The sequence below is a fragment of the Apteryx rowi genome, unplaced genomic scaffold (assembly GCF_003343035.1).
Source record: "Apteryx rowi isolate R43461 unplaced genomic scaffold, aptRow1 scaffold_150, whole genome shotgun sequence".
NCBI classification, from domain to species: domain Eukaryota; kingdom Metazoa; phylum Chordata; class Aves; order Apterygiformes; family Apterygidae; genus Apteryx; species Apteryx rowi.
In genome coordinates this window covers 1,184,163-1,199,500 of record NW_020447753.1, presented here as the reverse complement: position 1 = coordinate 1,199,500, position 15,338 = coordinate 1,184,163, and the positions used below count along the sequence as shown (strand labels likewise).

The 15,338-nt window shown below is 35.7% G+C and overlaps 1 protein-coding gene across 3 annotated transcripts in view; it reads left to right on the top strand.

Moving 5' to 3' along the window:
* Positions 1-15,338, top strand: part of VWA8 (von Willebrand factor A domain containing 8) — a 197,648-nt gene that overhangs the window by 93,188 nt on the left and 89,122 nt on the right. For all 3 annotated transcript variants that reach the window (XM_026058921.1, XM_026058919.1, XM_026058920.1), the window contains 3 exons: positions 12,881-12,956; positions 13,643-13,778; positions 14,987-15,106. In XM_026058921.1, coding sequence (XP_025914706.1) covers positions 12,881-12,956; positions 13,643-13,778; positions 14,987-15,106 — 332 coding nt within the window. The remainder of the gene's footprint in view (positions 1-12,880; positions 12,957-13,642; positions 13,779-14,986; positions 15,107-15,338) is intronic.

Sequence of the window (15,338 nt, the reverse complement as noted above, 5' to 3'; positions counted from 1 at the left end):
GTGTACAAGTATCTGAAGGGAGGGTGTCGAGAGGATGGGACCAGACTCTTTTCAGTGGTACCAAGCGACAGGACACGAGGCAACGGGCACAAACTGAAACACAGGAAGTTCTGTCTGAACATGAGGAAAAACTTCTTCACTGTGAGGGTGACAGAGCACTGGAACAGGTTGCCCCGAGAGGTGGTGGAGTCTCCTTCTCTGGAGATATTCAAAACMCGCCTGGAYGCAATCCTGTGCAATGTGCTCTAGGTGACCCTGCTTGAGCAGGGGGGTTGGACTAGATGATCTCCAGAGGTCCCTTCCAACCTCAGCGATTCTGTGATTCTGTGACTGTTTATGGTTAGAGGGCTCTAGAAATAGACTGAAATAAAAAAGGATAAACAGTGCTATGCAATTCCATAAAAATATTTTTTGAGTATAGAAAAATCAGAAATTTCTATTTCATGGGTGGCATTTGAAATACCTTGTAAAGAACCCAGTTTTTATAATACCATGGTAAAATTTATCGGACTGTTAAACAAGGATTACTGTGTTGTTAGTTAACAGTATTGGATTCCAGAGTAAAATAAGAGAAAGTTTACAAAAAATCTGTTTGCTACTAAACTTCTAGATATTTTGTGGGAAAAAATTAATGCAATCAGAAGCCTGTTGGTTCACAAGTATTTTATTAGAAAATGTGCTTGAATATGCACCTCATCTTCTATAGCCCTAGGTGTTTCTGCAGGTTGGTAACTAGCTAGCATCAATATCATTAAACATGCTAACTGGAAATATTTCTGACTTTGTAGTTTTTATGGTGGCGAAATGCTGGATTATAAATCTAGAGCAGTTAAGCATTCTGCACTTGTCTTTTAGTTAACTGCCTTGTAAGGGAAATGAACAGTATTATTGCTTTCTTTGGGAGAAATACAGAGGTGATTCAGTGTCAGATGAAGGTAAACATTCTCGGCCCTTTCAGAAATGCGTCTGACAGCTTGTACCTCGATATTGCTTAGAATTTAGGTTGAAGACTCTCTAGATCCACTTCAACTAGCCTCTGGAAATGGCAGCTGAATATCTTGAGGCTCTGAGTTTCTAGTGAGCTATCAAATCTGTAGGAAAATGTCTGGTGATGACAGACGTCATCAGTTCTTGGATTGGCCCATATCAACTGTCACTTCATATAATTAGTTACAAAACAAATAATGTGCATGTATTTATAATAAAAATAGAAAATCAATAATGAATGGGTGTTGCAATGGAATAGTATCTGTTATGTTCTGAAGTAGAGAGATATATACTTACCAATGAAATGTCCTTGGTAGTGGCTATAATTAAGACATAAAGAAGAAACGGCTGGAGTGGAGAAAACTGTGAGAAGAGCTTTAAAATTAGTATAACCAACATTTTTACTAATATGTAGTATTATGTAATAAATTAAAGGGAGTGAATAAATAATAGACAAAAATGAAAATTCAAATTCAGTCTAAATACAATTTCAGAAATATTCTAAATGATTTATGAATCTAACCTCCATTTTTAAAAACTGATTTCTAATGAGACATAAGTGCCAAAATCATGAAGTAATTTTGGAAATTTTTATTTTCAATAGTTTATAAGGCAAATAGGGGGGAAGTACACTGTGATATAGTATATAACATTGTGTTATGAAGTATAATTGATTTAGGCATATATTATGAAAGACTACCTCAGCCCCTTTCCCAACAAACAGGAACATAAAAGAAATAAAAGCACTATTAAATGTGGTTTATTTGATTTTTTTACTTTCTTGAAATATTAAAAGTTCTGCTGATCTAACAGTGTACATATTCAAAGAGATTGAAGCATTTTTTAAATATCAGAGAATATTTTCCATATTAGAGGCAGTGAGCTGATACCACAAGTGATTTTAAAATCACACATTTTTTGCCTTGTACTTGAAGATGATGCAGGGAGATAGAAAACAGAATTAGGAGAAGTTTTTTTCCTTAAACATCCTTTCTAACATCTGTATTTGCTTGCTCTACCACTGATTCACATGGAAGGGTCAGCCTGACCTTAAGAATTAGATTGCTTATGGAGGTTATAAATCTTTCTTCTTAACCTTTTTTACTGTACCTCATTGAGAGGTTTTATATTCTTGGGTGTAATTGTTAAATTTTATGAACTATTTTTGGACCATAAAACGGAAACTCTTAACTGAAAGGCAGCCATGATTAGATTTAATAAGGTTTTAAGAAAAGTATTTGCTTATAAATTATTCAAAATGTTGGCTCCCTCTTCTTACCTACTTCTTAATATTTGGAGTCAATCAGGACCTAGAAAAGAGTGAGCACTGGAAAAAGGTGCTATATACTAACTCTCAGTTACCATGTACACACAACTAGCTGTATTAAATGTGGGGTTATATGATTTTAATGCTGTAACTGATAATTTGGGGTAGGCTCTGCTTGGCCTCTCTCCAGGACTCTGCTCATTTACGAAGCATCTTGCTTCTTCTCCATGTGCAATGAAGAAACTTTCATCTGCCAAGGATTCTCAATCGCCCCCTTTCCTGCGAGATAAGTTCCAGCACAGAAATCCTGAATTTCATTTACCTTGCCAGGATGGTTTTCTAGTTGTTGTTTGCCCAGGACACTGGCTCCAACTTGTAAAACATGCATCAGTGTTATCTTGCCTAATATTAAACTTTAAGTTCTTACTGCTTTCACCTTGCTTCATGTGCTTTCATGATGCTGCTAGAAAGGTGAAAATGTGAGCCCTGTGTACTTGGGGGCCCATAAGGGAACTATATAGAAATCAAAGACAGACTGGACAACTTTCTTAGAAAACTTAGAAATTTTTTAGAAACTTCGATATCCTCCAAATAAACATAACTCAGAATCAACTATTTGTGTATATTCCTAATTGTGTGAACCCTGGAAAGCCTCATCATTTTGAGGCTTCCTGTCATTACTTTTGCCCTTTCKAATGTGAGCAAAGTAGAAAGAAATCAAGAGTGGTTCTTCACAAAAATTTGAAGCCTAAGTTTCTTTAAACAGCAAGATTCAACAGAAGAAAAAATATTAAAGCTTTTTAGAAGACTTGAAGCAAGAACATGTGCCGCGTTAGACTATAAAATCCTTCTTAGCACTGATGAGAGTAATAGATAAATGTAAAAATGTAAGCTTCCAGCTGCTCTGCACAAAAACATCATAAGAAAGTATCGTGGACTGTGGACTGTTGGCTCCTTTGATGTGATCAAAGAGAAAAGATTAATTTTACTTCTCTTACCATCAAATTAGTAGCTGATTAGACACAAGAATAGTTTTGCTGGAGTACAAGCATTCTATATCTGTTATTTAAGCATTTAGTTTTGCATCTGTTTGGAATTTGGTTTTACTGTCAACCTGCTTTTTAAATTTCAGTTACAATGATTTCTCCTCCTTGCAGTTACTACTTTTGTGTAGATTGTACTACAACATTTATCCTTCTGTTTCCAATGCGAGCTTGGTTTATGTCTCAAGATTTTTTTTATTTGTTTGTATTGGGTGATGAAGAAACTTGTAATAGAAAGTCCAGTTTTCTAAGCAGCTTAAGTTCTGACTAGGAGGGTGTGAAATTCAGTGGCCTACATCTTATAGTAGCTTCTGCTAATATAAATAGTTTTATGTGCTAAAGACGCTGGATTATGTGCTAGATTTATGTGCTAGATTTTATGAGCTAAAGGCACTGGATTAATACATACATCAAGCTTTTGGGATCATATGATGTTGTCTGATCTTAGCTTTCATTAAAATATACTTCTAGTCTTTAACACGTGAGCTTAAGAAAAGGAAAAAAGAGAACAAGATTTACATGTAATTTATTCTCATCTGAAATCTTAGGCAGCTAAAGAGAACTGCAGAAATACTGTGAAGAGTCACCTAGTGTGAACTCAAGATCTGGTGTTGCACAGCCATGAAAGCTGCCACCTCTATTCTACTGAGGCTCACTTGGCTTTAAGTTGTGTAGCCAAAAAGAGCAACTGGCGACAGGAACTCTCCGAAATAATTATCTGCCATCCTCAATTGTGCTCCTAATTGCTCTGATAGCAACCAAAGCCTCCCTCTTTAAGAGGTAGCCTCTTTAAGAAAAATCGAATGTGCAAAGAAAGTCTATATTCCAAGCAGCACGTTTGTGTGATTCAGGAAGACACAATATTTTTTTCTCTGTCAGTACTTTCTTCATAAAGTTTGGTGTATGGTATGCTCATTGATTTACCAACAATTTCCGCAAGGTAGCATTTGGATGACCCCAGCTAGCTCTTATTCTAGATAAGTTGCAGTAATGTGTCTGGCAAAATCAAAATTGTTCAGTGGAAAAAATCCTTTTTTGTGTTAAAGATTGGTTTTCTCTTGTCTTTATAAAATTAAATAATCTAACAGATTAGTGATTCCTTGTGGGGACCCTGTTTGCACTGGCCTTAGCTAACACAGAAACGTGTCAGAATGGAGCAGTAGTTAAAGGTAAGGGAAATAAGAGGTGGCTTCAGACTTTTCATCGTTTTCAGATCAAGAAGAATAAGAACACTTTGTATAATAAGATTAAGTGTAGAACATTTCTTCTAGAACATTTCTTTCTTGTTATGATATGAATGTAAATAATTCATGGTTGTTAAGGGAAAATTTATCTTAAATATTTCCTGGCTTCATACTGTCTCAGCAATAGATTGGCCATAGGAAGTGCACAAATTGCAGCCCGCCATCTCCATCTCGACAGAGTGTCTGCCACAGGCATTCCTCTACAAAATTACAAACTTTCAGAAAGAAAAAGTACCAATTCTCTGCATGCTTACAGCAACTTGGTTACTGTCAGGTAGTGAGAGAACTGGATCCCCCTTGAGCTACCACAGATGTAGCCACTGAGGTTGTGATAAGCGAAGCTAGTCAGCCTCAACTCTGCTACCTGTAGTAGGTAGATCTGCAGTTACTTAGTTGTGTAAGAACGTTGCAGTCGCAGAAATAGAAGCTTTTGATGAGCAGGCTGCAGTGTAATCTGCATCAATAATACCGGATTATGAATGGATTTGGGGCTACCTGGAGCCTCAGTGAATCTGCAGAAGTCATGAGCCAATTAGGACACACACACGCACACAAAAAGAGAACAGTCCTGTTCACGTGTTCTCTTTTTGTGTGCATGTGTGTGTTTGTGAGCATCAAGAGAAAGTATTTCCCAAAATACTCTTCAGGGAAATTGAGACAGTTTGTTGTCCAGTAAGAGGATAGTGCCTTACAAGTCTTTACAGAGTCATGGGACAAAAGAGGGAGTGCTTTTTGGTGTATGAGAGCTGTTCTCTGTAATGTCTAAAAAGTTGAAGCTGCTTATGAATAGGCTTTGATGACTTTTCAGGGAAATAGAGCATATAGGAAGTTTCTTCTTTTTCTTTTAAATAAATCAGTTAGTAAGTGTAGTGCTTGCCTCAAGGGTTGTGCCCTTTAATTAGCCATATTAAGTCATAGTTCTCTGTGTGATATCCTTTCTTGCAGCTTCAGAAAACTTCTTTTCCCCCTTTCTAGACATCAGCATAGTCATGCTAAAGCTATTTGGCCTTGTTATGAATTTGATATTTACCACTGTCAACAGAATACTAACTGATACAGAAATTCTACTTATCTTATAATCTTACTGTTATTTTAGAAGATATTTCACTACCTTATACTAATCTTCCTATTGCTATGTTTCTTTTTGAAGAATTTACTTAAGAATTTAACTTCCTGTTAGAGTTACTATATTTGTTCGAGTGAGTGATGATTTGAAAGTGCGGTACAGGTTTTTTTTTTTAAATCTGCTACATTTTGTTTTGTGCCTTTTCTAGTCATCTAATAAATTACAGTAATCTGATGAACTTTTCTTCCTAAAATTAACTGAGTTTACATATGTTATCCTTTTTTAAATAAATGTAATTACATTGTGATCTTTAACAATTACATTAATGGAGAGATTTGGGGTAGGAATATGAGCTTACAGTGTCCCTACAAGCAATAATCTCTACAAACTGTGCATTAATCTTTTAATGTTCTTTCCCTCTTTTTTCAGCATGCATAATCAGTTTAAAATCTAATTACCTCTTTCCCCTACTGAGATCATTTACAACTACCCTTTCAGCTTTATTGACTTCAGATTTTTTAAATTCTGATTTAGAAAGTTGTTTCAGAAAGAATAACATAAGTAACCCAAGACATAGATGAACATCTAATACTGTAGAATTGTGGTGTACCTGTTCTCAGAATTGTGTTTGGTCACCTTTTCTTAAAAGAATATACAATTATGTGAGACAATTTAAATGCTGATACAGCTCTGCAGGTCTGTTTTAAAAGTGAAAGACCACTAAAAAGCAATCTCTGTAGCAGACTTGTAGAAAAAATGCTTTTAAGCTGCACTGTTGTGTTAGAGGGATCTACTAAATCCAGTGATAGATGTGTACATAGTTATGTGTTGACAGCCACAAAAAAAATAAGTAATTGTTTTTCATGATTTTGAGGCATGGATGTATATGCCTAGAATATTTTTCTTTGGTGTTGCAAAAAGCCTTATAGCACATGGTTTATGCAGCTCAGGTTGGGAAATAAATATAACAAGACATACTTTTGTTGTGTGGATTTATGTTCTGAAGCACTGAATGTGCTGGCTGGCATATAATAGGTTTCTTTGTCTTTTTTATTTTTGTTGTTGTTTTTCCCCTTTTCTTAGCACATTTTCAATCACTTCAGTATTGCAGTGCAAGGCTTACAGAAGTTCATGCAAGTTTGTGGTTTCTGTTTGCAATGTTAGCTTTTCATAAGCTGTGTGACTAGCTCTGAAATTGTCAGATTCCAGGTGTTAGAGAGCTGCCTCATTTATCCTTTTTGTAGAAGTTGATTTCAGCTTGAATTTTCCTGCTGGGTGGCTGTTATGGGGAAATAACTTAGGCTGGAATGCCAGGGTGTTTCATTTTCCTCTAAAGCTGAAGTAACAGTTTCTAGCTGTTTACTCAGTGAATTGTGTTCCTATACATAATAAGGGGAGCTATAGGAAGTTGTGTTTCTTCATTTATTGAGTTGACAATTAGGGTGAGTGAATTTCATTATTTTGTTAAAAGAAATTATGTGAAAATGTTACATCTTGTTTTAAAAGATGGATCACTTATAAGTAATTCTGTAACTTGATTTAAGATATAACTTGAATTAAACATATAATTCCTTTCGGCCTTTGTTCTGCCACCCTCAGTCATACCAGTAATAAGTACTTTTATACTCCAAATAATTCTTTAGATTTTAAACAAACATATGTCCTGCTGAGTAGTTACAATGCTCTAGCAGAAAAAATTTAGGGGCATAATTATCAGTGTATGCAGAGAAGGTCAAAAAGGCTTTACCATATCATTTTAACAGAGAAATGAGACAGCTGGTTGGCTTTACAGGTATTTCAGAATTTCCTGAGCATAGCGGTCAGATCATGCAATGCAGTGGCTGTACGATAGGTCAGCCAAAGAGGTAAAAGAAATTCAGTTGTAAATGTCAAAGCCATGCAGATTTTTTCTTTGGGATAAGATCTCCTACTCTTCATCAGGATAATACACGAGTGGATTAGTTAAACCAATAAACAACTTCAAATGGCTCTTGACCAAATAACTATTTTTCCAAATACTCTTAGAATGAGGTCACACCAGGTGTCTTTATTCATGTCAGATTGAAATATAGCCAAGAAGATACATGTATATCACAGAAATGAAGTACAAAAATCATTAGAATCTATATTCTGGTATTCTGATTTTTCTTGCAACGGGCATGAAGTTCCATTTGGAAAATAAGAGGGTGGCCAAAGCTGAACCTACTCTATCCAAGCTTGTTACCATGTGCACCAACCCTGAAAATACAAATTACCTTCGAGAGATATTCTCCTCCCCTTTCAGCCTCGGTGCAAGTGCACACCAAAGCCAGGACAGTATTCTTCAGCACTCGTCATGATGGAGTAATACCAGTGAATATGGATGTTTGGCATGTTAACTGAGGTGCTAATAGGGTATCCTATATTTGGGTTTAAGCCTGCTGCTGACTCATGTTTTAAAATACAGCAGTACAATACATTTTCCTTTCCTTAAATTTGATGACAATTAATAAAGTATAGAATGGTTCGAATCATATTTTGGCATTTATATTTCAGTGTTTGGGGAGGAACAGGTGTCAGCACATACAATATATGTTTGCAGACATGTCACATAAACAACGTGCACAGTTTTATGAAGAATTTCATGCTTGGACTTCTCTGTAGGAGCATTTTTCAGCAAGGTACTCCTCAAGATAAACTAATAACACAAATTTCAGGAAAAGAGGAACATGATTCTCCTTTGTTCCCTAATTTTTCTTTCTGGCTAGATTCAACTTCTGTTTCTCATAACAGATATCCAGAACATTTGGTGATTTCCTTTCTTTCCATCTATCACTCCCATCCTGCTGTGTTTCAACGTCTGTTGATAGAGCTATTCAGCTTTTCCAAACAGCTCTAAATTTCATTTGAAAAGAGATAGGGAAAAACGTTTCTATCTCCAGTGGATGCAATCAGAAATGCTGAACTCGTTGGATTTGTGTTGAGGAGAATTTCATTCTAAGCAATAAAATAGATATCAGGTAATGGTTCCTTTGCTCTTTTTACGGAGTAATTTTTCGATTAAATTATTTAATAGAATTTGGATACATCTTGGAAATAGACAGAGGCAGTTTTCTCAAATGGGTATATTTGAATTGTAATCCAGGTTGCTAATAAGGACTTGGAAACTTGTAACCTGGGTGGACATTAGTTTCAGTTCACTCTTGTAGTGAAGAGGACTTAAAAATCAGATTTTTATTAAATTTTAAATTAAAAAATAAAAAGAGATTTTTTAAAATGCTGTCATCTGTAGTTATTAGCATCTGGTTGGTCTCCGTTTAAGTTACAAAGGGAAGTTGATAATTCCTTGAAACATGATCACTGCAATAAGGAACATGAGTATTTTGCAGGAAGGATGTCCCTCTCCAGCCTGCACTGTTTTGTAAGACTTGGTTAAAATCCAGTGAGATTATCCCTTCCCTTGCACCTGCTGTAGCCAAAAAAGCATTTTCTGTGATTGATAGAAATGTCTCCTGCTGTATTTCATAGTTTTTCCCAGGAAAGAAGGCGTTGCTGTCAAAGATGTAGTAACTGTCAATGACTAGTATACATTCAGTAAACCTGTAAACTTCAGAGCTGCCTTTGGGGTAAGCAATACACCAGTAGCAAAAAGTAAATCTGCATGGGCAGAACAGACAGTGATGTGAGCTAGTAAACAAAAAACATCAAAAGCAGTCTCGGAAGTGCTGCTATGAATTAAATGGTATTGTCAGAAGAAGAGTTGATGGGTTTTGGTACCAGATTTTTTTCTCCTCCCTCTATGCTTGTGGGGAAGATTTGCATGAAAAAAATAAAAATAAGTTTTTAGGAAAGATATTGCTGAGCTCTTCATATTTTTCTTTTACAACCCGGAGAAAAATCTGCTCAGTTAAGCAGGATGAGAATTTGCCAGACATTTTTTCTCACCTGCTTCTACATTCCCACAGTCTTGCTTCTTTGTGTTAGCAGTATTTTCAACTTGGGTGCCAAATGTAATGAAGTTATGGGGTTTTGATATTCATGCCTTTGTTAGAGCCTAGTTAAGATGTTAACAAGTAAATGTGAATTAGGAGATAGACCTTTTAGTTGATTTTTTTGCAGGAGTGAAATTCTACAGTTAAGTGTTGTGAATACCAAATGTATTTTACACTTGCAAAACTCCACACCCAATATCGTTCAGAAATATTTCACATTTAGCATATTTTTATTGTTCTTTCTTTCAGTGAGTGTCTTTACATTTACGTAGTTCATTACAAAGTGGAAATTTAAGAAAAAGGCCTAAGGAGGCAAATTATTTTAGCTATTTTTTTGTACTGCTTAGTTCATGTTAGGTTTCTGAAGAACAGAAATTAATGACATCTAATTGCATAGCTTGTGCTTCTGAAAGGAAAATTACCTTTATCTGTACTAACCCCAGCAAGATCATCTTATATGCATTTGCTGAATGTAGTAGCCTAAGCAAATATTGGAGTTTTGCATGCATTTAGGTCATCAAACCAATGGAATTAATATTTGGCTATATATTTAGCTTCTATAGTACATTGCAAATCTCCTGAAATATTTCTTTAAAATATTAGGGCTGAATAACAACAGGGAACCACAAATAACAAAATGAGAAGAAAGTTAGAAGCTGGGCTTAGAATGTCAGTTGTTCTTTCTTCTCCATTCCTTCTGCACTCTTTACTGATTTATGCAACTTTCGTAGTACGTAAACTGCAAACTCTTCCAATGTTGATTTCCCCCAAAGACATAGTCAATTCTGTCTTCCTTAAATCCATAGGATAATTTCAATCTTTATGTGAGCTGTTGGTGATACTAAGCACAAGTTAGTATTCCATAGCGAAGGTTGTGCAGAGGCAGAGGCTTAACCAGTTCACCAAAAGTAAAATGCATTATGTTGTGTTATGGTAAAGCACCATTTTACATTTACATTTTACATTTCTCTTTTTTCTTCCATTGTCACCTGTGCCCATCTACAGCCGCACTACAGATATCTTCCTTTCTTTCCATACTCTGTTCACTTTTTTTTTTTTTCCCATACATTGGCTGTTTTTTATGGCTAGTGCTTTACCATCCTTTACCTTATTCTTGGCCTGTGCTTTCCTTTGATCCTCTCACTTTCTGAGTGTGCTTTTACTTTAAAGAACTCACAGTTCAGGTTTGAAAAATATTTTCTTTTTTCTCCATGGATTAATTCCTTAAAATATTTTTTCCATGGGTTATTCCTGACTAATTAGTAACCTGCGAATGTGCCCTCATATACTCTAGGGTTTGGCTTACACACTGTAAAACCCTTCTACAGCTACAACTGTGTAGTGTGAACTAGAAATGACAACTGTTTGCAGGGCTAGGCTGATGCACGCAGTCCAAGAATTTAGTCGGTAAATAATCAGTGCCCAAGAAACAAACGTCATTGGTCTGTCGTTGTTGCTTCCATTAGTGGTTTCTCTGTCCGATATAGAAGTGGGTAAACAAGGAAAATGACAATAGAAGCTTTGGTTTTGCTTTCTTAGTAGGTTTTCTAGGTTAATGGATTAAGTGGTTTTAAAAATTATGCAGAGCTGCTTTTGTTGTGTGTAGATACAATGTGAATATAATTATCTTTGGGGTGTTCTGCTATTTTTGAGAGGCTGCAGTTGCTGGAGATAAATGATGGGGGAAATCTCAACTTTTTAACCTTTTCCCTCCTGGATTAAAATTCAAATGAAGTAGCCAGATATTAAATAGCTCTCTCTGTGCTTTATTGCTATGCATGGGAGACATTGGGATAAATCTATCATGAGTTTAAAGCTAAACAAGGAAGTATTAGTTGTTAGGGAAAAAAATCCTGCTGACAGGAGTTTCAAATTGAGGAAATTTGCATGTTATGCTGTCAGTTTTAAACTGTAATTGGAAGCTGGCCATTTAGTAGTTTACTGCAAATAGCACTGTGTTTGATTTCCTGTATGCATGGAGCTTATCAGAATATTGTTGATTTTTTACAAGGTGCTACAAAATTAAAGATAGAAGTAAGGTAGACGTTTGGAACAATGAGTCAGCTTAGTTTAACCAAACAGTTTTTTATACTGCATGGCTGTGAAAGGTAAGAAATTTTTGTTGTATCAAATCTTGCACCTGATGCAAGGTTTACCAGCCTTACCTATTGACCAGCGTGTGGGTCTCAAGCAGCATAAATGTGGCTCTCATGTCTATTTATGTCACGTGAACAGCTCATCCTTCTGTTGACACAGAATTTGGATAATCCAAATTTTGAAATACAGGAGTAAAGGGCTTGCATAGCCTACTTGCCTGAAGACTGAACTGCATTTCCTATTGCTTATGGAACTGTGGGAAGCATGGGGACCTTCTGTTGTCTCCCACCTGTGGTTTATTCCTTAGATCATTTATCTCTCAGAACCCCAAGATACATGGGGCTGGTTTTATGGATCTTGACTGTATGAGGGTTTTGACAAGTATGACATAGTATCAGGAGGATTTCCCCTGGTTCCTGACATGAGATGTAGAGATAACTCCAGTGTGGAGATATCTTATGTTGGACCTTTCTGAATTGCAACTATTTTTCATTTATCTGCACATTCAGTGTTGACTGAAATAGATGATAATAGTGAAGATTAAGGAATATTCTCATTACAGGTTTTTATTAGGCTGCTTTAAATTTGAAGGAAAAAAATCATTTGAGTAATTTAGCCACAAATAAATTTTCAAAAAGAAATACCATGCTCTTTTAGCCTCTCCATCCCATCCCAGAACTCACACTGTTTATGATACAAAATGTAGCAAGTGCTAGTAAAAGTTATTCCATCTGGTACAGTTTAGATTGAACTAAAAATAGTTGATTTTTAGAATTCCACAGATGTATTTTTAGTCTTGCTTTTTCCTGGTGATATGTCATGTGGAGAAGAGCTACTAAAATATTAACAATTTCACTATGATACAGTGAATTCCTGTTTGTTTCTTCTGGGGAGATTTCCCTGTTTGTCATGTAAATGATAGTTTAAACATGCTTAACTAGAAGTAGTAGTAATAGTAGTAATATACCTCAGTGCAGAAGAAATAGATTGACTTTTCTGTGTTTTCATTTCCAGGGTTTATGAGAGATTGAGAACTGCTATGATGCTTTTCCTTGATCAACAAGCTAGCACAGTGGTCGTCTCAGTTTAAGTTCTTTACGAATTCTAAAAAATAGAGATATTCAACTTCATATATTCATTTTGGAGTTTACTGTGACTAAAGTTCCAGTGTATTTCAATTAATACTTTGTTTTTCCACTTTTCAGGGATACCACAGTACAAAGCCTTACCCTACAACCTTCTGTTAAAGATGGGCTTATTATATATGAAGATTCACCACTGGTCAGTAGTTACATTTTGGTTGTATATTTGGAAAAATTCATTTAAAATAGTGAAACATACTGGCATTTTCAAATACAAAAATCCTTTGTGATCTGATTACTTTCATGGGAGAGTTAGTGAGTGTGGTAACACATGGTTAACTTTTACTTTGCTCACACTGGTCAAGGTTTCTGTGCCAGCTGCTGAATAGGATAATAATCTTGGGAGTCTGCACAGACAAAGTATGACGGAAAATAATTTAGTCTGTGTTAACCTAACATACTCTAACTGATGCAGTGATGTTTTCCTGCTTCTGTTGTAGTATCTAAAAATGCCTTGCACCGACCCACTATGCTGGACTCCAAATAGTTCCTACAACTATTCTTGAGTTCTTTCAGCTTCACGTTGACAATTAGACCCATATTGTTCATGAACTTTTCTGTCCATACGCCAGTTCATCTTCACTCAGGGTCCTCACTTCCCTCTCCAACACAGTCCTTTCCATCCATGTGCCTTTCTTTCTTGTCTCTCTTTCTTCCCCTTTGTTTCAGTCCGCTGCAGTTCAGGTCACATTTTATCCCCCATTCTGACTCCCTTTCTTCTGTCAGTGCCACTGAGATATTTACCACTACCAACTGAGAACTCAGTAATAGTTTCTTGCAGATTTCTCTGGCGAGTTGTGATGATTTGATTCTTTTCTCTTCTAGGTAAAAGCAGTGAAGTTCGGACATATTTTGGTAATTGATGAGGCAGACAAAGCACCGACAAATGTTACCTGTGTCTTGAAAACTTTAGTAGAAAGTGGGGAAATGGTTTTGTCAGATGGAAGGCGAATTGTTGCCAGTAAGTAGATAGTGCTTTGATCATTTACAATAAAATATGTGGTTTTTTTCAGCAATTACATTATTAATTAGAGCCCCAGAAGAGTCTAAATTGAAAAAATATGTTTGTTTGCTGCCAAAAGGTTAGCAATTAAAGAATTTGGAGTGTTTTTTTTTCCCTAGAGAAGGATTTTAAATATATGAGATGTCAAATATTTGTGTTTCAAAGATTACTTCATAAGCTACTTTTACAACAACCACAAACATTTTCTTAAATTAGTATTATCATGAATTTTGTTGAGGAATTAAAAGACTAAGTTGAATTCTTGACTGCTTATTCACCATGAAAATAAAGATCTAGCTGACCAAATTATGATTTCGGTTCTGCTCATCTGAATAGTTGGGGTATAATTTTGTCAGATCCAGGAATAAAGATGAGAGTATATCTAAGGGAGATTTTTTTAAGGGTTTTATCTAATAAAATGTGTTTTCATTATTTTAAGGTTTCCTGCAGGATGAGAATATTTTGTTATTGGAATTTTATTCATGTGTATTGCAGGAACTAAATATTTTTTATAATTTTTCAGAGAAAGACCAGTGCCCTTTTGATGTTAGCAGACACTGTGCTTTATGTAATGAGTCAACACTTAGATGGCACAATATTGAGTTGTGCTTGTGATTATAAACTGTATGTGGGCATTTTTTTTTAAATATCTTGCTAGGCAGTCGCACTTAATACTGTAGTTTTGTAGATGAGGTAAAAGGATTCCCAAATACCATGTGCCAATGGAGACGTTGCCAGGGAGCAAGAGGAGCCAGTCTGATTCATTTTCGAGAAACAGAGCCTTCACATGTGTCTCTGGCTTTTCAAAGACTTTTTTAATATATTCAGGGCAAACTTCAGTCCTGTTTTCCCAGACCAGAAGATGCCAGATCCCTATAAGAAGATACTTTCTTCACCACTTGCCTCAGCAAGGTTAAATTAAATATGAATAGCACTAGTAGTCCGTATTCCAAGAATAGTTGATGCATTTTTTTAAGTGAAACAATTCAGTTAAATTTTTGTGAAACAAATTATGAAATTTTAAAATGAAACCTAGAACACTCATAGACGAAGGACGTGCGATTAAGTTGTTGAGAGGTTTGTTGTAACCGTTAAGATCTTTTTGTAGTTGTCTGATACATCACAAAGCTTAAATATGTATTTATTAAATTTTATTTGTTTTCCAGATAATGCTAATATAGAGGGGAGAGAAAATGTAATAGTAATTCATCCTGATTTTAGAATGATAGTTCTAGCAAACAGACCTGGATTTCCTTTCTTGGGTAATGACTTTTTTGGCACGCTAGGTAAGTGATTCATATTAAATGGTGAGCTTTAGTAGAACTGATTAATAGAATGACTGTCTTTATTTCATTAGATTTCATGGGGAGAGGGGATCCTTACACATATCAATGCTGTGTTTCATGTAAGACACTCAGGGTGGGATTCAGCTTGAAGACTAACACTTCAGTTTAGGTGTGTTAATGCAAGTGTCTGAGCTTGCCCAGAAGTGGACACCTTTACGTGGTTGTCTGTGTT